Source organism: Podarcis erhardii, assembly GCF_964252035.2.
Source record: "Podarcis erhardii genome assembly, chromosome: 9".
NCBI classification, from domain to species: Eukaryota; Metazoa; Chordata; class Lepidosauria; order Squamata; family Lacertidae; genus Podarcis; species Podarcis erhardii.
The window spans coordinates 54,622,397-54,644,335 of NC_138512.1; the positions used below are offsets into that span (position 1 = coordinate 54,622,397).

The following is a 21,939-nucleotide window of genomic DNA, read 5'->3' on the forward strand; positions in this document are numbered from 1 at the left end:
GACCTTATACCACACTTAATGCACATATTCTTGCACCTAGAAATGGAAAATTAAGGCTGAAAATGGGATTGCAAACTTTAAAAAACATTCTAATACAGCCCTTCCCCCTGAGAGAAATAAGAAAACAACACTGATTCTCTGCTCACTGTCCTCTGGATTTTACCCCAGAATACAAAGATATAGAAATACTTTAAGAAGATCCTGGTGCATATTACAGGTTCCTCAGTATCAAGAAACCAGACCACCCTACTTAACACACTGCAAGGAGGAGAAAAAGGCATTGCAGGAGTCTTTTTCTAGCATTCAACATCAGCCAGTGAAGCTCTGTAACCATGACACAGCAGCAGTGTCTGTCAAACACTTGAAAGCGAGGCGATCTACTGCCAGAGAAGACTTTGTGCAATGCAGCAGACTCTTTTATTACAAGCGCAGAAACTGAAAGCAGAAATCGATGATGAAACCTGGTTTTTTGTGCTTTCACGCTATACCACAGAGCACATACTTTTCATGATAAAATATGGCAATGTTGCATTTAAACAATATTGCTGCATTTTTTTCACAGTTCTTTATTGGTTGACATTGCCTTGCAAGCATTCAATAGGGGGGAAATGAGCATGGCTTGGGGGCAGAGTGCTGCTGTAATGGTGAACTCTGCTCTAATCAATCCATGTTCATTAGCACATCTGTAGAACACCCCCCATATAGCTGAATGCACCAAGGGTCTGCACAGCTGGGCTGCATAACCTGCAAAAGCAGGAAACCTCATCATGTGGAGAGGTCCCTATGCACACACACATGAGTGTTTACACAAAAAGAAACCAGAATTCTTGCTTCCAGGATAACCAGTGGAACAGAGGCAGTATGGTTTTATATTTTGATTTTATTTTATTCTGTGAACTGCCCTAAGAGCTTTGGGTATAGGGTGGTATATAAATCATCATCATCATCCACAATGATGTCAAGCCCAGGCTAGTGTGGAGCTGAGGAGTGTGAAAACACAACAGATGATACATCTTCTTTAAGTGTGCACATGTGGTTCTCAACCGAGTGACAGAATCCACATATAGAAGCTTGCTTCCCCACACAGATGTCTCTCTTGGTAGAGTATGATGAACATTATTTCTTTTTATTAACAAATTCAAAGCTGCGCATGCAAAAAACTCTACCCGTTCTTTTCTTTAAAACAACAAAAACTGTGCTTCTTCCTTGAGCAGAGAATATTTTTCACTCCAAGGGCCACAATCCCTTCAGGACAACTTTACAGGGGCCAGAGGCAAAAGTAGGCAAAGCAATAAATGCAAATGTTTCCATTCTGCAGCAGGCTACACACTCACACACCCCTTTCTTTCCAGACAAGCAAGAAACATCATCAGAATTCAATGGCACATTCAGGCCAGGCAAAAACAACCAAAGAGAGTGAAAGGTGAGGCTGTGGGGGTGGGGGTGTCATCCTGGCAAAAATTCCAAGGACCAGACAGTGTGACCTAGAGGGCCAGACTAGAAGTTTCCCGCTCCTGTACTTAAGAGAGCATGCATAAATAAATAAATAAATAAATAAACAAACAAACAAATAAATAATTGTTTGCTTCCTAAACTTATTGCTCTGCATTTAGAAATTAAGAATGACTATTAATTCAATGTTGGTTGTTGACTTTAAGAAGTATTTTTTGTGTCCCATATATTCAAACCCCCACTGCTGCCTTGCATTTCTTTTCATGCCACTAATTTGCAAGATGAGGTCTCCACAGTTACAAACGAAAACTGTCCTTGATCCACCTTAATGTGTTTATCTCTTGCTGTGCCTGTGGCGCTGGGGTCAGCCAACACTGAAGGATCCCTGGAACGTCTTTGCATTCCCCCTGGATTTGGCAATGGAGAGTCACCCTTACTTCTAAGTGACATTAATTTTCAGGTTGCATGTTGAGAGCTCAGATCACATTACCCGAGTCATTGGTTCAGTTGTAGCCAGAAGAAAACATATTACATGACAGTCAGAAATACTTAATTGATAGGTAATGCAGAGCTGCATGTTTTCTCCTTCCATCTTCAGAATAAAGGTAAGGAACAGCTTTTACCGCACAGTCAAATGGCACCACAAGAAGGAACTATTGTTCATGTGTGTTTTTAAGGTTCTTTTCTGGCTCACTGCCACGCACTGAGAGGGGGAGGGGGGGCAAGAAGTGGGAGGCCAGCACAGGGCAGGCACAGAATGGATGCAGGACTGGGAGCAATGGATTGGCTCTGCTGCAGGGCCAACCTTGAGCTCCTGCTGCCTTGGCCCCTCTGCCTTGCTCAACAAGCAGCAGGGACCTGGCATGTTCAAAAGGTGGGAGAGAATCACAGTCTGACCCACACAGCCCCACAGGCTGCTACTGCTGTGCCCCTCTTCTAGTGTTGCCACATCACAATTTCTGGATATTTTTGTCACTGATAAGAAGTGGCCTGAAGGTGGTAAAAGTGAGAGGAGGATTCTTTTTAAGCAGGTATGGGGAACCTTTGACCTTCCAGATGTTGTTGGAGAAATAACTCCCATCAGCCTTGGCCATGTTTTCTGGGGATGATGTGAGGCACAGTTCAGCAACATCTGGAGGGCCAAAGTTTACCCCCCACCTGCCTCATAATGACTCTGGTTCCCTACCTCCTTGCATCTGTGCAAGTATCTGTTTTGTTTTGTGAAAGCAGGTAGAGGGAGGACCTGCTGCAGGGAGGTGTAGCGGGAGACCGAAGTTTGAGAAACACAGGATTAAGTGCTTTCTTCTTGCCTTGAGATTGGTAAATACCAATGCTGAAGGGACAGGGACTGTGCGGCCAAGCTGGCGGGGCTGCCAGGAACCTTCCAACCTTCAGCTGTCAGATGAGCAGCCACACAGAATTCAAAAAACGTGGCTGGGAGTGCATTTGGCAGTGAAACTGGAGGCAGGGGTGGAAATGTATTTGAAGGAGGCAGGAAAGTATGGGACTGTCTCCTGATTCTTAGTTGCTTGATGCAGCACTGGAAGCCCAGTGAGGGATTAGAAGGAACAGGTCAAGTATAAGGACACCAAGCTTCAAGTGAACTGAGTACAAGCAATAAAAATGTTCCTTATGAAACAAGAATATCTCATACTGACTATCTGGTTACCTTTCAGGAAGATGTGATTTCTCATAGTTAAGACATATGCAGGTTTTACTTGGCAGTTACAACCACCCATAGCATTTTAGAATATTAGAATATGCAAATAATAATATTATTATTAATAATAACAATAATAATAATTTGAACAGCAGCAATTTTCAAAGTAGGAGTAACGGAGACGCCTGGTTAACTCTTTCCATATGAAATTTTGATGTACAGTACTTTTAAAATTAACCTTCTGTTGACTTCCCTAGCCTCTCTTCTCCAGTATAGCTTTGCAGTTTCAAAGCTACTGTAACTTCCTCCTGATTAAAAACTTGGATTTGTTTACAAGCCTTTTATTCAGTACTTGCCTTTAACAACAACAACAACAGCAGCATATATAAGGTAAAGGTAAAGGTACCCCTGCCCGTACGGGCCAGTCTTGACAGACTCTAGGGTTGTGCACTCATATCACTCTATAGGCCGGGAGCCAGCACTGTCCACAGACACTTCCGGGTCACGTGGCCAGCGTGACAAGCTGCATGTGGCGAGCCAGCGCAGCACACGGAATGCCATTTACCTTCCCGCTGGTAAGCGGTCCCTATTTATCTACTTGCACCCAGGGGTGCTTTCGAACTGCTAGGTTGGCAGGCGCTGGGACCGAACGACAGGAGCGCACCCCGCCGCGGGGATTCGAACCGCCGACCATACAATCGGCAAGTCCTAGGCGCTGAGGTTTTACCCACAGCGCCACCCACGTCCCCCTTACAGCATATATAAAACATAGAAAAACATCAAACATTAAAAAATAGTTCCCTTCTTCTGAGCCAAGCCTATTATTTCTATTTTATATTCCAAATGTATGTTAATAGTAACTTTTTGAAAGACCATTCCAATGCCTACATCATATACTTACCTCTTTCCATGTGGATAAACTACATGACTTTTCCAACACATATTCTTTACCATTCTTGACTACAAATTGGATGCAAAATCTCACTGAATTAAGCATATGCTAAATTACTTTGCTAAAGCCAATGCAAGGAGTAGTTAATATCAGCAAATAATACTGATAAAAAATATTTAACAAGCAGCTGTATAAATCTAACCCTTAAAGCTCTCCCATAAATCCACTGTAATCATTTGGCAATCTAACTTTCACTGACATTTGTAGGATTTCTCAAGCCACATTAAAAAAAAAAAAATACACACACACAAAAGAGCCTGGGAGATAAGTGTCATCTTAATTTTACAAAATGAATGCAGTATTTGTGTGAACTGAGGAAGTTGTGGACACTTTCTCAGCAAGCAGTATTACACATAAAAACGAATGTGATAAACTACTTGACATGAGATGAAATAGGTTGCTTTGTGTCAAGATTTCCAATGGCTGTTCCTGAAAACATAAAAAATATCATGCTGTTGGCATTCATCTCGAGGGGGACAGTGACTATAAGGGAGAAATCAACTACAACCAGAGAACCAGTGTGGTGTAGTGGTTAAGAGCAGTAGACTCGTAATCTGGTGAACCGGGTTCGATTCCCTGCTCCTCCACATGCAGCTGCTGGGTGACCTTGGGCTAGTCACACTTCTCTGAAGTCTCTCAGCCCCACTCACCTCACAGACTGTTTGTTGTGGGGGAGGAAGGGAAAGGAGAATGTTAGCCGCTTTGAGACTCCTTAGGGTAGTGATAAAGTGGGATATCAAATCCAAACTCCTCTTCTTCTTATATACAAGGACTTGGATGCAGAGGAACGTCCTCCATCAGAAGAAAGTCCTTCATCAGAATCCAACCCAAACACTATTCACTGTTAGCTGGGTTTAAGGCACCTTTTTTCAATCCATGATTAAACTGAAAGTATGTTCGATTAGAGTACTTCTGTGATTACATATTTCCATTCCAAACACATCAGCTGGCCCCAATACAACAAGGAGCAATCTGTACAAGGAAAATGGGGTTGCCTGCACAATACCCCCTCTGGGGATATGGGTGGGCAGAAAATCTCCTGCTTCACAATGTGCACATGTGGAAGGAATCCAATCCAAGGATTTGTGTGTGCAGCAGGCATGAAGGAGACTCATTTTGCCTTCACGTTCCTTTATCAACCCTGCACCCTACCCTTTGTACTTCTTCCAAATTTGAAAATGTGATGGCAGCGTAATATTATTGTTTGCTGGATGGTTAATGTGAGGTCCTCCAGATGTTTTTGGGCTACAACTCTCATCAACCCTGATCAATGGCCATGCTGGCTGGGGCTGCTGGGAGCTGGAGTCCAACCACAACTAAGAAAGCCTCAGTTACAGGTAGGTAGCCATGTTGGTCTGCCATAGTTGAAACAAAATAAAAAAATTCCTTCCAGTAGCACCTTAGAGACCAACTAAGTTTGTTATTGGTATGAGCTTACGTGCGCATGAACACTTCTTCAGATACTGTATCTGAAGGAATGTTTTTTATTGTTATTTTGTTAAGAAAGCCTTAGCTGCCCCTTCAATTTGATCCTTGACTTTATATCTGCACAACAAAATGGGGCAATACTACAATGACAGGTGCATAATTGCAGCAGCCCAAAGATTAGCTATTTGAAGCTTCAATAAGCAGATATTGCTACAATGGGAGGAAAGACAAAGTTACCAACATTTCACAGCTTTTCAGCCATCACCATACTGCCTTTTCTTCCCAATGAAACTTGTGCACCAACTAAATTGTATTAGCCCATTTCAACATTTTATAACCAAGTCAAACAGACCTGCTGTACTGCACTAACTCCTATAAAATGTTATAAACAGGATTCACACCACTCCATCTCATGGAATTTCAACCATAACAACATTTCTTCTATTCCAAATGACAAACCTATTCACCTCATAAACTGCATTACCCATTTCAGTGATTCTGAACCTAAAATACTGCAAAATCATACAGACTGTACTGAAACTAACTCCCATAAATTGTGGAAATCATGGTTTGCACTGCTCTGCACTGTACTTGTACAGAAATTCCAAACAGAAAATTCCAAACTTGTCCACTGACAAATAATGACTCTCCATGGTTTCTTTCATAGACCTACCTGGAGATGCCAGAGACTGAACCTGGACTATTTTTCATGCAAAACATGTGCTCTATCACTGAGCCATGACCCTTTCCTCCAAAATGACTGGCACCAGCTCTCCAGGGTTTCAGGCAAGGGGCAGAATCCTACAGATTCCCTCCCCCTCAATTTCTCTTGCTGAACTCAACTGCTGCTGTAAACTAGACTGTTCAGTTAAATTCCAAAGGGAAACTACGTCTAACTGTTCTTAATTCTCAAGGCAAGCAGAGTGATGCAAAAATGCAGTAGAAAAATCCCCAATAAAGTATTTACAAAATAGCTTTGCTTGTGATTGAAATAAGGGAAGAATTTCAAGCAACTAGCTTTTACCAATTAAAAATGCATGCCACATTAACATTGAAAATGTAAAATAATAATATTATGTTTGCTAAATTGTTGACAGGAAACTAGCAAGGAGAAGTGGAATATCAAAGATCTGTGGGTGGGGTTACAAACATGCCACGTGGGCACTCATAAGGAGATTGCATTGATGCAAAGTTGCAAATTGCAACCATACATTATAAGGGAGTGCTACTTTTGAAAGATATTCTTCTTAAACAGCTTTGACATTTGATGAAATATGTGATATATAGTCTTCATTTGCTATATGATTTCTACTCAGATTCTATCTGACTTCACTTCTTACTGCAAACATTTTATTTCTGTGATGAACATGAAACTACTTTCAAGTGAAAGTGTGTAGAGCTGACTGAATCTGGAGAATAGTGCAGTGAGCCAGCACAATTAACCTTGAAATGTGAATGCAATTTTTAAAATCATACATTTGTGGCATTTCCCCCTCCTGCTAAATTCACTAAGCTTGCAGTCCTATGTACACACTTACTTGAAAGTAAGTCCTGCTGAGCTCATCAAAACCTACTTCCAAGTAAAGATGCATGGGATTAGGCTGCTAAGTACTTATATAGTGAATAAAATATTTGAAAAATTGTGTTTTGGCTTAAGTAATTGCAGACACTGACAACATGAGAGATCACATTGACCTGTGTAATGAACTTTTTTCTGTAATTGAGCCTTTATGTATCTCCTAAACTATGGAAAATATACTTAACGGAATAGCACAGTCCATCAAATGCAATTTATTGATTTTATGTTCTCAAATGAGACATCAGTACAGTCTCTTTGGAATGTCTACTTACAAAAATATAGTAAAAGACATTCTTTTATTTATTAGGAGCTCTATCTCCTGAGTTTTTTTTTGCTACTTACAATCTTATATTTTACATGCATGGAAACACATTCCAGGAGCTACTTTGCTCTTCAACAGATCCCCAACAATGACCATCTTAATCCAGCCACCAGCAGTTTTTAAAGTCACAGACCCTATTTCACTGCTCAGCATTGCCAGTCTCTACCAAGCAGGTTCAAAGAGTTCTCTTGCTAAGAGGTCTTCTTCTTCTTTTCTACACAGTCACAGAGGCCTATTTATCCCCCTTTGTCGTCTGTTTAGACTTACCAGTGTCTCGGGATATTTAGCCTCTTCGTTGTTGCATCCATAGTAGTCTGGAATTTTATCCACATCTTGTATGTTTCCTTGCACTCTCACACCCTTGTCCGTGTGACAAGCCTGGCAAACGGGTGCATTGCCCATATCAGTCCTCCCCGTTCACTCCTGCAAGTGGGTTTGACTTTGAAGTGTCCTAAACACTCCAAAGGGGCAGAGTAAACAATCCAGAAGGATAATTACTGATCCCGTGCTTTGCTCCCCTCAACTCCCCTCGCCAGAGTTTTCTTTCTGCAGGCTGCCCTGTGTCAAAAGGAAACCTCAGCAACTGCAGACAGCATTCAGTGACCATTTCCAATTCAGGCGCTGCCTGTCTATTTTTACACCTACTAGGCCAGCTATGCATGTAAATTGAATGGGGAGGGGGAAAGGGACATACAGGCAGCCTGACTAGCGCAGAGTTAAAGTCCTTCTGTGTGAAATGCCTCCACATACAAGGGTTATTGAATTACCCAGCTGCATGCCTTTGAATGTTTTGATTCCCCCCCCACCCACCCTTCTACTGTTCACATTATCCCTTGGTGCTTGCCCAAAGCACTACACTTCAGAATGCTGCACGCTAACACCCTGGTACTTTCCAGGAGAGAGGGGGGGGGCATTGCGGGAGGAGAAAAACTTTCACATGAAATGATTAATTCAAAATGCCAATTATTTTGTATTTAACACACAAATGCTACTAGATATGTAGTGCTTTGTTTTTTAAAAAGAGATCATCATATGGTACTTAATAAATATGCAACTATGGCATATTTGTTCATTCTGAATCTGCATTAGGTGAATGAGTCATAGCCTCATAGAATTCCTTTGGTAATTCTAAAGAATTACAGCATTTGAGTAACCTTTAGGCACTTTGAGCCACTACCCTTTTGCTCAAGCAGCCATGCTCTCTAAAGTACAAATCTTAGAAGCAGGCCTCACACAGCCAATTGGAGCTTTGCCAAGAATACAAAAACAATTATATTTATCATCAGAAAAATAGACACATGGTTGGATCCAGATTTAGACTACAATCCTAACCACACGTTCCTGGGAGTAAGCCTCCATGAATTCAACAGGACTTTCCTGTGTAGACATAGTTGGGATTGCATTGTGGAGACCAACTGATATCAAGATGACATACATTAGCGGTGTCCCATTTATTTCAGCTGGTCTATGGCAAGCATGACTATGGTCTGGTTTGCATGCAGCAGTAAGCCATACACTGAAACAAACTATGGGAACCAGGCAGAGCGCCTTCTCAGTAGTGGCGCCTGCTCTGTGGAACGTCCTCCCATCAAATGTAAAGGAGATAAGTAACTATACAACCTTTAGAAGTTATCTGAAGGCAGCCTTGTATCCCATGGATAGGGTACAAATAAGATTACCAGCAGCAACAACGACTGCTACAAAGGAGAAGCGCCATGCTGGTTGGCACATGCTACTCAATCTTGCACACTTCTCCCTTTCCAGAGGCAATAAGCAAAGCTTGGAGGGGCTGAGTTAGCATTACGTATGAACCAACACTCGTATTCTGTTTCTTTCTGAACCTATAATGAATGGAAGCTACTGTTTGCTTTTGGTTTAGCACTTTGTGGTTTGTATGGAAAAATAAACCATGAAAGCTAGTTTGCAGGTACCGCTAAGTTATCCACACTATGGTTTTGTCCCCTGCTCCCTGCAAATGGGGGAGTGAAGGAAGCATGACTGTGCAGCATGCACTAACACGTTGCTCATTCACCATAAGCCATGGCTTGTTTCTGACCACAGTTTACTGCTTTGGGGTGAATAAGGCCTAAATCTGGTTCCAACCCACCGAATATACCAAAAGCACATGCAATGAAACTAAAGTGTACCAAAGGTAACTGTTATGGTTTTAGTCATTTTGACACACATTTTCAAGTACTTACTGATTTTGTACAAAATTGTTTCTCCTTTATCAATTTTTTTAAAGAAACAAATGATATTCAGTAACCAGTTGTCAATGATCCAACATCTTTATTGCCCTATTGATTTGTTACCCTTCACAGCTGCCAGGATTTATAATCGGATAACTGTGTTTTTCACCCTTTAGGATTACTGACCTACGGGGAATTCATGCTCATGTTAATTATGTCAAGTTAATTTAGAATGGCTCTGTGCTTCTCTTTTTCCCAAGTTGTCCAGCCTTTTGGTTACTGCAATATTTTATTATTTATATTTACTGCCAATTTATGGAGGGAATTGTCAATTGCATAGCTAGATATTGTAATAAAATTCAACTTGTGTGACAAAGGAAGCTTTGAGATATGAAGTTGAACAGATTTCATGTATTGAGATCTCCAATAGGTCTCATATTAATATTAATAGTAATCCTCAGTCAAATTCAACAAGCTCATGGGCTTCCTCCAGACTATCTGTTCAGCTTTAATCCTGATTTGCTTGTACAAAGCTTATTTGGTGGTTAGACTATGTCCAGCCTTAATGTGTATTCATTCTGAAATTTACAGGGTGGTTATATGACAATTAATGGTCATCCTGATTCGTTTGTTAGGTGTCTACATGTCAATCTATTTATAATTCATTCATCCCACATTTTCAGTGTATTTCCTTTTCCAAACTATAAAAAGATAGATTTTTAGCACCAAAGCAACAGACTGCTTTAATCCACTTTAAATATGATGGTCTAACATCCTGATATACACTTCAAGTCCTCTCATAATACTGATAGTTTGAAGACCCCAAGGTTTGAAAAACCCCAACTTCTTACTCTTTCTTTGCCTGATAAGATGCCAGGCATGCCATATTCAATACTGATGTGACAGATTATGGACATCTGAAGCAATTCCACCCTAACCCCAGTCTAATACCTGTTTTAGGATTTTTTAATATGATTAGGAGAACATGATGGGGCATTTGTTGAGAGGCGGGTGAAGCGACTTTCAAGTACTCACAGAAGGTCACAAAGGCAACAAAACAAATCAGACAGATACACCAACAATGCCCAGGCCTGGTGGAAGCAGTGTGACTGGGGTAGTGGGATTCCCTCCTGACAAATTTATTTGCTATGGGCGGGTGAGAGTTGGAAGAGTTGTCACTGCACCACACCTTCCTTCTGCTGTAAAAGTCTCAGAGTGCTTGACTAACAGAGGAAGCTGTAAAAATGAACAGACTTGTTTAGAAACTCCCATAGTTGCAGATAGTTGCCTCTCGTTTTTCAAAACATCTGCGACATCAAAATTTATGTATGCAACTTCATATAAAAAGGGAAATATCAAACTCTTAGCACAATATCCCCATGACATTCCATCAAATACAGAACAGAGCTGCCTCCTGTTCAGCAAAATTCAAGCCTAGCTTTGTGGCAGAGTTCACTGCGTGTACAGATCAACTTTGCCTATTTTGTTTGTTTTATTTAACACTGTCCTATGTTTTTAATGTCATAAAAGACAGCAGTTGGCAAACTTGAAGCATGCTCTATAAATATAAAATGTTAACCTCCTCAGTGTTGTTTCCTGTTCACACATATCTGCCCTCTCACATTCCATGTCTAATGAATAAGGTTTCTAAAAATTTATAGTAGCTGTCAATACTGTGAAATTTAAAATCCAATGTGCAGTTGCAACTCCCCAAATTCCATTTACTTTAGACTCAAAGCTGGGAGGTGGACAGAAGGGAGCACCAAAGTGGTAGGAGAGTTTCATAGAAACAACAGGTTTCGATACTTGATATTCTTCCAGTTTTCAGATTAATTATATTAAAAGAGGCATGTCCTACAGACTAGATCTCTGCCTGGCAATAAATGTTATTTGAAGAATTCCACTGGATGAAGAAAATTGACAAAATGCATGGCATACTTTTAAGAGCATATAAATGGAAAGGAATAAGAGCATATAAATGGATAAGCAGGAAACAAAGTCCACGGACTAAGTTAGAAGGGTGCCAAATACTGATCAGCACACATTCCTTTCAAAAACTACTTGCAGATGGTTGTGATCTACATAGATATCTAAGACAAAGAAAGGGGCAATCTTTCTGCCAGTGAACTTCTAACAATGCTAGTGCTGTTTGTTACACTGCTTCAAAGTTATTAAGGGCAAATTACTCAGAAAGCAAATATTTTCATCTTTTGCCAGATTGAGGCGGGGCAAAGCAATCAAACCATGTGTATTATTTAGAGACTTAAATTTCAAAGTCCTTATGGAAGGGTGGAAAACTCCCAGGGTCTCGTTAATGCCATTGTTATTTGGGTCTGTTTCTCAGATCTATCATATCACATAGCAGCTAAGAAACTGAAAACAAAAGCTGATTGTGACAGTAATCTGGCCTGTACATCAGTATTATATAATTAAAAACACAAGCAATGGAAAAAAGTTAGAGGTTGCTTCCACCTTCTTAAATCTAGAATTAGTCAAAGAAGTCAAAAGGGCATTGATGGAAAAGTGCTGGGCACATTAGAGGCTAATTGGCTTATAGTGCAAGGAGAAAGTTGATCGCAGTCTGCCCTAGTGTTACCCTCATTGGGGAGTTAAGGTACATAAGAAAAACTGTCAGTTCAGGCCAATGTCCCAAGTGGTCCAACATGCTGTTCTTGCAGTGGGCAGTCAGATGCCTGTGGGAAACGGGCAAGCAGGACCTAAGTGCAGTAGCATTCTTCCCACCTGTGATTACAGCTAAAGCTAGAACATAGACATTGTGGCTAGTAGCTATAGTGGTCTCTATTCCAGTTTTAGATCAGCATCTTAAGACCAACCCTTGATCAGTCCTTTTGTTTTTGTTTCACTGAGTGACTTTACTGTTGCTGGGTTGAAATGTCCTTTTCAATTCCATAACTCATTTGCAGTTGTTTCTTCAAATTCATCTCCAGGGAAAAATTATGGATTAATATTTTTCAGTTGCTAAATAACACTGAGTAGAATTATCTTAAAAGCCAATGCCCCCTTTCCATCATCCTCTGAGCATATCCATCTATACTGAAAGGCTGAGCAGCGCACATCTAGTGCATTGACTGATGCTCCAGCAAAGAGCTTTGGACCAGCTGAGCACTATCTTTTTTTCTGACTATTACTGGCAAACTATGAATTGAATGTGTAAACTGAACATACGGGTTAATATGGCTAAAATACTCCATATATTTGGACATAAAGCCTCTCACACAACTGATTGAGAAGTGTGGCTTTGTAACTATCCTGAAATGTTTTTCACTGGACTTGTTCATTGTGGTTGTGCTCTTAGTAGGGTGTGTTTTAGTATCAGTATATTCATCTTATTTGAACACTGGCATTTCTTTGTCTTAAATTCATTCTGAACCTGATGGCTATCCATATGGATTTTGCACAACACAGAGTAAAGAGAAAAGTCAAAATATTGAGAAGGACGTGGCTTAAGCACAGCAGGTGCAGAGCATCTCTTAGTTTTTGACATCAAGAGCAGCTATAAATCCATTTAAGCACTGTGTAGCCATTCAAGCCATGGGATTCATAGAAGCCCTAACAGGATTTGTTATTTCTAAAGGAAAGAAAATGTGATATCCGCCCCCCATACACACAATTCACATGATTTGACGAGCTGTCTCTAACAAAAGCACCTATTGAAATTATGGGTATAGCGGCTAGAAATACATGAACAAGTTACAGAAATGAGAAAGTGTGGAAGATGATTTTGTTTATTTTGCTTTGGCACATAACACTAAAATCTACACTGCTAAATATACACAGCTAAATATATCCAAGAGTAGGACATATATAGCACTACTGCTGATAGCTGGTAAAATAATAACACTTTGCATAGTGGAATACAAATGCCCAAAGCTCTTTGCATACAAGATGCCACAGCAAACCTTACAACAGCTATGTAAGATAATGATATTGACCTTTGCATGAGGATGATATTGCAGGTGCAGGCAGTGGCGTAGCGTGGGTTATCAGCACCCGGGGCAAGGCAAGTAATTTGCGCCCCCTAACCCATGGATTTGCGCCCCCTAACCCGTGGATTTCCCTAACCCCCAGATGTTGCGCCCGGTGCGGCCGGCCCCCCCTGCACCCCCCACGCTACGCCACTGGGTGCAGGGAGGAAGAGCTGAGGGAATACCAATTAGGGGCTATGCATGTTAGTTTGGGAATGAGTTGAGCTTTGAAGCACAGGTCATTTTTTGCAGCCTTTCAACCCACAGTTCACATTCTCAGGAACTTCACACATGTACATTTCAACATACAAAGGAACATAGCTGAGTTGGTCACAGTGTGATGCTGATAAGGCCCAGGTTGCAGGTTCAATCCCCATATGGGATAGCTGCATATTCCTGTATTGTATGGGGTTGGACTAGATGATCCTCAGGGAGCCTTCCAGCTCTGTGATTCTATGATCCTGCATGTCACCTCAAAACTGGGACACGCTTCTATTATTTATTTTCTCTAAGGCACAAGCTTAAACAACATGAGGATCCATAACTCATAAAAGTATAATTTTTTAAAAAATGGAATGAGATGTCAAATCTTTTAGAGTTATAAAATGATTCAGATATGATTACAATTGAGTTCCTAAGTTGATATTTTAGTTACTTGATCTTCCTGTGTGTGAAAGTGATACCCTTCCCTAATGTCCATTTGCCTAGCAATGGAAGATGGTTAGATATATAATTAAAATGCTGTTTCAGAATACGATGGAGGTCCAACACTTCATATTGCAAAATTCGCCAACTCCGTTATGCTTCACATACCAAATGCCATTTCACTGAGGCAGCTCTATATTTTCTCTGATAAGTAACATTTGCAAATGCAGATGATGGTGGGATAAAACAGCAATCTGGAGCACAACACTTCTAGCCTCGCTACCCATTAAACACTCAACCAATTACAAATGCATATTCTTAGCCATATTTGAAAAAAACAATCACCAGAAGGCCCTTCCTATATGCTGAATGGTTCAATGCATTAATCATAATAATCCTCTCTTGCTAGTACCAGAGACAGAGAGATCTTTTAATCCCAGAACTACCATATGTCACTACATTGAGCATATAAATAAAAAAGCAGACAAACCATGCTATTAATCATTGCAAGCTACTGCAATAGAATAGGGGGAAAGAGAAATTTTGCATGAGTACATCATTTACATGGTGAAACAGTATCACAGTGAAAGGCCTAACCACATCTATAGATAGATCTCTATAAATGCATTTTTAGATGTATTGAATCCTGGCAAGATGGAGGCACTGGGTGAGTAGTTCCTGTGTCCGAGAAATGATGCATATCTGAAGGAGGTTCGCAGAAGGCATGCTAGTATTATGGATGCACATTCATCCTATGCGGTTTCCCTGCTCTTCTGCATACAAAGCAACAGCACCAGCCTCAAGAATGCTTGGCCTAAAAAGAAGCTCCCTAAAAGATGCAGAATTAACCAGGCACTTTATCATCATATGCTAATCCTCTTGTGTGCTGCCAACTTCAAAAATGTCAAGCGGCAACACATCGTTATACAGCTTAGCATGGAACAAACCAGAGACCATAAATAATTAAGGAAATGCTTGCATTATTAAACCTGGAACATCAAAAGATGTTCATCAGTAGCAACATAACCTAGAACATCATTATAGCACTGAAGACCTGTGGTGCTTTAAAGAAAAAGAAACCTTCAGCATTACTGTGGCTGTTCTAAAGGAACCTGGCCATGCCCTCCAGCACTTCAGAGGGTGCAAGTCCAGTCCAGTGCCACCTCCTGGGTGCTTGAGCCCCTAGCCATACAGCACTATGCTCAGGCAATGCTCACTAGCATATTCCTCTAGACGTAATGGCAACAGTGGCTAGACAGAGAGAGAAACTGAACACACAAACTCAGCCAGCTCACTTGGTCAGCTGGCAAAACGTATGATGAAATTGAATCCAGTCTATATAAGAGCAAAGACTAAGTGGTGTGGTATAGTGGTTAAAGTGTCAAGACTAAGCCCTGGAAGACCAGGGTTCAAATGTCCATTTGGCTATGAAGCTCAGTGGGTGAGCTTTGGGCCAGTCATTGATTTACAGCCTAGTTTACCTCACAGGGTTGTTGTGAAAGTAATATGGAGACAGGGAGAGCCATGCATGCCACTTTGACCTCCTTGAAGGAAAGGTGGGGTGTGAATGCATCATAAAAGGAAAGGTCCCTTCCTTCTTCTTTCTGAACGGATTCTCCCTCTACAGGGATAGAAAGGCAGGTGGGGTCTTACTGGATCTCTTGTTGTAGTAACAGGAGCTGCGCAACTGCGTATCTCTACTCCCAACTCTGATATTTCTTCTCTGCTCAGTTCTGGGCAGGTTGTGCTTCCCAGGGACATCTTCTGGGTCACACACTCCCCATGGCATCTTTGTATCACTTCAGTCCAGATGCAAAACATAGGTGGTCTTGCTGGGGAGCCATGAAGAGCACAATTACCTCTTTGTAATGAGCACAAAGTAAGTGTTTTAGTGAAAGAGACCTTCCTAGCACCACATATCCATAGGACATCACTGGCAGACTCTTGCAGCTACAAAGCCATGTTTGTGTGTGAGGTGCCTCAAATAAAGGCATCTAAAAACTTCAGCACAGCCATGACACACAACATAAATTTCACAATTAAATACATATGAATGATTTCTTTTGTAGCTACAGCACAGCCTGTGAGAAATGGCTTATTCTCTTGCTAACTTCCAAACGAGAGTACGTACAGTCATACCTCGTGTTGCACCCGCTTCAAGTTGTGTCTTTTCACGTTACGTCCCGCGGCAACCTAGAAGTACCAGAACAGGTTACTTCCTTGTTTCGCCGCTTGCGCATGTGCAGAGGCGCAAATTGCGCCGTGCCTGAACAGAGTTCAGCAAAGTCTTGTAGGTCATGTAGTCCAACTCCTTGCTCCATGCAAGAAATCCAGAGCTACTGTATTCCAACAGATCTCCAGGCCTGGTTCGAGGTGTTGGTATTGTAGAAAGCCCTACACAGCTTGGGACCAGGATACCTAAAAGATTGACTCATCCCGCAAAATACCCAAATGATCACAACATTCTGCAGAAGAGGTAGACCATTCTGCACAATGTCAAGATTGGGCATTTTGTGTGGCAGAACCTACCCAAGCATCTCATTACATTCTTAGTATGCTATGAATAATGGCAAGCACAAGCCTAGCTTTGGTTATTTCCTTCATGGAACTATTTCAATGCCCTTCATGAAGTCTGCATTTCACATGCTCACCATCAGTGGAGGCTGGTCGATTAGGGCAAATGTCTCACCAACCTCAGTCTGTCTCCAGCCAGCTCCTCCCTGTCTACATTCTTACATACAACCAGTCTAGGGTGTGACAGTGCTGTCAGCTTCCTCTTCCTTGGTCCCAATGTTGCTCTTGTAAGGAGGAGGATAGGGGGAAACTAGCATTAGTTGGCTCTGCCTGCCATTACCTGCCCATCACTGACTCCGGCTTCAGCTACTGTTGATCTCCCATTATCTTGTTCATCAGTTTTCAAAACATTCCTAACTTTCAAAATATGTAGATATACAGACTTTGCTGCCAGAGATGTTTAGTACCTATTCCCCTTTCACATGCTCTAAGCACTGCTGCCAACCTTTTCCACTTTCCTAAAAAATGAAAGTAACAAAAACAAAAAGCAAAAAACTAAGCTGGTTCCCTTGAAAGGCAGATGTTGTTTCAGCAATCATCTACATCTGGGTCACAAACATAGTTATCATAGGATTATATATTAGCAACAAACATTTAATCTACTCTGGAAGTGAGCATACATGGTTTTGATATGGAAATGTGTTTTATGTAAAAAAAAATAGTTTTCACATTTATCTGTGTCTGAAAGGAGTTGAGAATTTATAGTTCAGATTTAGGACAGTGGTCAAAAACATTCTTTGAAAACAAAGATAACCAAATGTAATTATTTATTCTTTAGAAGAAAGTCTGATTTTGAAAGCTCAAATATTTTTCTAAGTATTTATGGGTCTGTTTGGGCCCTCTTATGGACTTCTTCAAACAGCATACAGTTCAAATCAAGGAATTAGACGATTGAAATCCTCCAGCACAAATTCCCCCTCCCATCAGCCCCAGCAATCATGGCCAATGGTCAGGAATGATGGTTCAGCAACATCTGGAGGGCATCACAACAGCTGCCCATGCCGTGGTGGCTGCCTCTGTTTAACAAGCAGTTCACGTAGAACAGCTCCCCACAGGTACCAAGACATTGTCTTCATGATTTGCAGAAATCCTTTAAAAGATTTGTGGTGATATGGCAAACTGGTTTGATCTGTAAGATGAGCGACTGAGGTAGAGCTTTATCACAAGGTGGGTGAAACATGCTGTTATTCTGACAAATGAAGATTTAAAAATCCTGCAGTGCCTGGGCTCAAAACACAGTTGTGGACACAAAGCATATTTTTAAAGGTTAGAGGTGAATAATTGTGTGTGTGTGTGTGTGTGTGTGTGTGTGTGTGCACGTGCATGCATGTGTGTGTTTATGTGTGTGTGTACTTCAGAGCTACCCATATTAACATGTAACAAAAGATTTGGCAATCAATATGTAAATAGATGTATTCAAGTCTGCAGCTTCTGCCATGCATACAATCTTCTCTCCCGTTCCACACCCACCCACCCTCAGAAACAAGTTCTTAATTACTTCAGCCAGTGAAATGGAGTATCCAGATATGAGCAGAGGCCAATTCCAACAAAACTAATATGAAAACCAATGGCTGCATTTTATCCAACATGCACTTTCCCTGCAGTCACTTGTTTTCTGCTGGTGAATTTTAAACATGTTTTCAAACTGCTTTCACTGGGACTAGCTGTCTCATCATATTTGGCTACGCCCTCTTGCACACCGAGGCAAATTAAGACACTCAGATTCACTCTCAACTCAAGCCTAATTTCCTAATTGATTCTGGACTCTACTTCAGAGGAGGGTCAGAACATGGGATGGTGCAGAAGAATGAAAAGAAAATGAAAGAAGCCTGATATAGGTGCCTTGGAGCTTGTCTGAGGCCCGGGGTGGGAGACGTGTTCGGATAAGGTAATAAACTCAAACGAAAAGGAAGTCTGTCCTTAGCTGGGGTCCCCAGCCAACTTAGCTCTCTGAGAAACAGGGCAAGTGTACTTGGCTGCCCTGCCCCCCTGCAAGGGGCCTGTAGTTCTCTTAGAGGAGGTAAATCTGTGTCTGGGCTGCACCACTTCAGACTGCAGGCTAGAGGAGTTAACATGGCTGAATGCTCATTCCTCCATAAAAATAACAACTTGCATGCAAAAAGTTATCATGCCAAGGAAAGGCTAGAACATGTCTTCCTAATATCAAGCTTTTTTGTGTGTCTTTGAAGAAGCATCTGATCACACTCATCTGATTCTTCTAGACTTCTCCATGTTCCAACCATCTTTTCCTAGGTGCCCCATCTATGTCCAACCTTTCTCTAGAATCTGGATGACTTGCTATGACATCTGCTCAGCCAATAGCAAGCAGAGACTCTTAGGGACAGAGACCCTTCTGAGTGGCTTCCTATCAACAACCATAAAACCCTTTAGCTCATAGATATGCCAGTGTTTCTCAGACTTTATAAAATCATAGCCAGTTATTTCTAAGCATAGTTTTCACTGACATGCAATACTCTTCATTGCTGTATCAATATTTGGAAGTAATTTTACGGGGGTTTTTTAGATCTTATGTTTATCTTCTCCCCTCTCCTCTTTAAAAAGAAAATCTAAAATTAAAATTAAACAACAAAAATCCCTGCATCCTGCCATAAACTTACTTGATCTTCCTTTCATCGCCCTAGCCTAGAATATACCCACTTTGTTCTTTTATTCCATATACTGCTTCTTCCTCACCTTCTTGGTTCATGCACAACTTCCCAGTTTCCCTTCTAGTCAATAGGCTACCACCTTCCCACATTTTTCCTCCTACAGACACCCTCTCCCCACTTCCCATTCAATATGAGATAACAGAGCCCACAGGAAGATGCAACATCACAATCACAGGGGCATTGTGAATCGCACTTTTGGAAACCACAATCCTTGACTCTTTGGAACCTGGTAAGAAAAAAGAGCAGGCTAGATTGGGCCTGCTGAAAATGCACACACCCTTGTCAGAGTCTCACACATACCAACTTGAGGAAACATTAGTACATAGGACTTACGCTTTTCCCTAAAATAAAGAGAAGCAATTGAGCCAATGCTGTGTGCACAGCTGGTTTGTTTCTTAGGCATTTTTATATGTTTCCCCTCAAGCCAGATTCAAACTGAATTGAGGAGAAAAGGGACCTAGCTGCATTTAAACTGGTGCTATGTGCACAGCCTATAATTTGCCTTCGTCATCCCAATCCTGAAAGGTACTCAGGCCTTTTGTCTACCCAAAATTGTTTATGACTGCCAAGAAGGGTCTGTGTACATTCCAAAAACACTCATCCCTTTACATTACACAGTATTATGCTATCTCATTCTTTGCCGTGCACACAGATTTATATTTCTACAGGTAAAGGGCAACATGCTTAAACCACACCCATTCCTGTTAGAAAGCAAGTTTGCTGTGCGACTGAGGGGGCTATTTATGTAACAGTGAATGTGCAGCTGCAGTAAAAGGCAGACACAGTGGGGCTGGCTGCTGAATATTAAACGGAACAAAGCAAATAGAAGCATAGTAATTCCCTGGTATATGCTGAGCTCTGACCTATTATTGCTTCTTAGAGGGGAACATGCTGATCTCCCCATCCTCTGTGGCCAACATATTCCTAACATGTGGACTCCTCTAAGTCTGCCTGGTTCTAATCAAGGTCATGCAGCAGTTTGTGCAAAAGAGATGCCAGAAGGGACTGGTTTAATTATATTCAACTTTAATTAAAGAGCCTCAACATTCTGGTTTAAAACAGATAAAATCAGAGAGAGCTCTCCAAAATCAGTTCAGTGCAAAGCACCCTTATACATGCACAGATGAGTTGGTAATCATATTTATATACTATACATAACAGTAAAATATACTATATGTTTTATAAGGAAATGATCAAACGTATAATCAAAGGGCTGGCTTATGCTGTAGTGTTCCATTTAGAGGATTAGGGTAGTAATCGCAATCTGCCTTCATCAGCTACACATCCCAGTGCTGCCTATATGGGAAATGGCATTCACGTCCTGATAAAGAGAATTCTAATGCAACTTAATGAACGTAGCAAACAAAGCCTTCAAGAAGTCAGACAGATCACATCAGGCATCCCCTAGGTATCCAGCCGCTTAACGAACGGGCAATATATACAGTATATAACTGTAATGAATTGAGACTGAATAATTCATTCCACAATAGCAAGGGGTGGGAATTAGATGCATTCCATAAATATACTGAGGAGGGGGAGAAAAACAAACAGCAGGAATGGCAATTCTGGCAATTTGCTAAACATAACAGCATGCTAAAATGTAGTATGACTGGACCTATGCCTGTGTGATATTAAGCACAACAACATGGGCCGCAGGAAGGAATGTGTGTGTGAAGGAAGGAAGGAGAGAGAGGCAACTACCACCTGGAGCATATAACAGCAGACAATTTATATAGGCACAGAAGACAAAGTAGCACTACAGATGAGTTAAAATGTGGCAAATAAGGAAGGAATTTCCTGTACTGTATACCAATAGCTGCTTCCCTACCAAGGTGTCCTTTGGACACACATTAACATACCCTATTAAATGTGAATATTGTATACCTGCTTCTTTAAGAAAATTCAACTGGTGAAAGGTTTGTGTTCATGCACTAACAACAACAATTTATCTGTACCCCACCCATTTGACTGGGTTGCCCCAGCCACTCTGGGCAGCTTCTAACATATATAAAACATAATTTAAAAAATCAACATTAAAAAGCTTCCCTACATAGGGCTGTCTTCAGATGTCTTCTAAAGGTTATATGGTTACTCATCTCCTTGACATCTGATAACAGGGCATTCCACAGGGTGGGTGCCATTACCAAGAAGGCCCTCTTTCTGTTTACTAAGTAAACACCCTCATAATCTGCACCCCTGACAGCGTACATTTAAACAAAAAGCCACACCTCTATACCTTCAGAGGCAAATGCCAAGTGGGAGGTTGCCCTGAAATATATGAGTGGTTCTGAGTTGCGAAGAATATAACCTCAATGCAGGTCTCCACAATATCCAACAATACCACTATTGTTGTTATAGTCTCTTCCAATTTATAGAAAATCATTTTCCCTGACAAAATGAGCAATAAGCTTTGGGATGGGGAAGGTGTCACTAGCTTCCCAATCCTAAACACATCTCAGAAACAGTGGCAATATTACAAATAC

General features: G+C 41.2%; 1 protein-coding gene across 30 annotated transcripts in view; it reads right to left on the reverse strand.

The window, feature by feature from the left end:
- Positions 1-21,939, reverse strand: part of ANK2 (ankyrin 2) — a gene marked incomplete at its 3' end in the record, with an annotated part of 330,684 nt that overhangs the window by 138,477 nt on the left and 170,268 nt on the right. For 4 of the 30 annotated variants that reach the window (XM_081876563.1, XM_081876539.1, XM_081876540.1 and 1 more), the window contains exon 1: positions 7,661-8,005. The exons of 15 other annotated variants lie outside the window; for them this stretch is intronic. In XM_081876563.1, the coding sequence (XP_081732689.1) occupies positions 7,661-7,795 (135 nt within the window). In that variant the 5' untranslated portion in view covers positions 7,796-8,005. Of the gene's footprint in view, positions 1-7,660; positions 8,007-21,939 lie in introns of those variants that run through there. 11 more of the 30 variants (XM_081876544.1, XM_081876553.1, XM_081876547.1 and 8 more) reach the window with 6 other exon arrangements.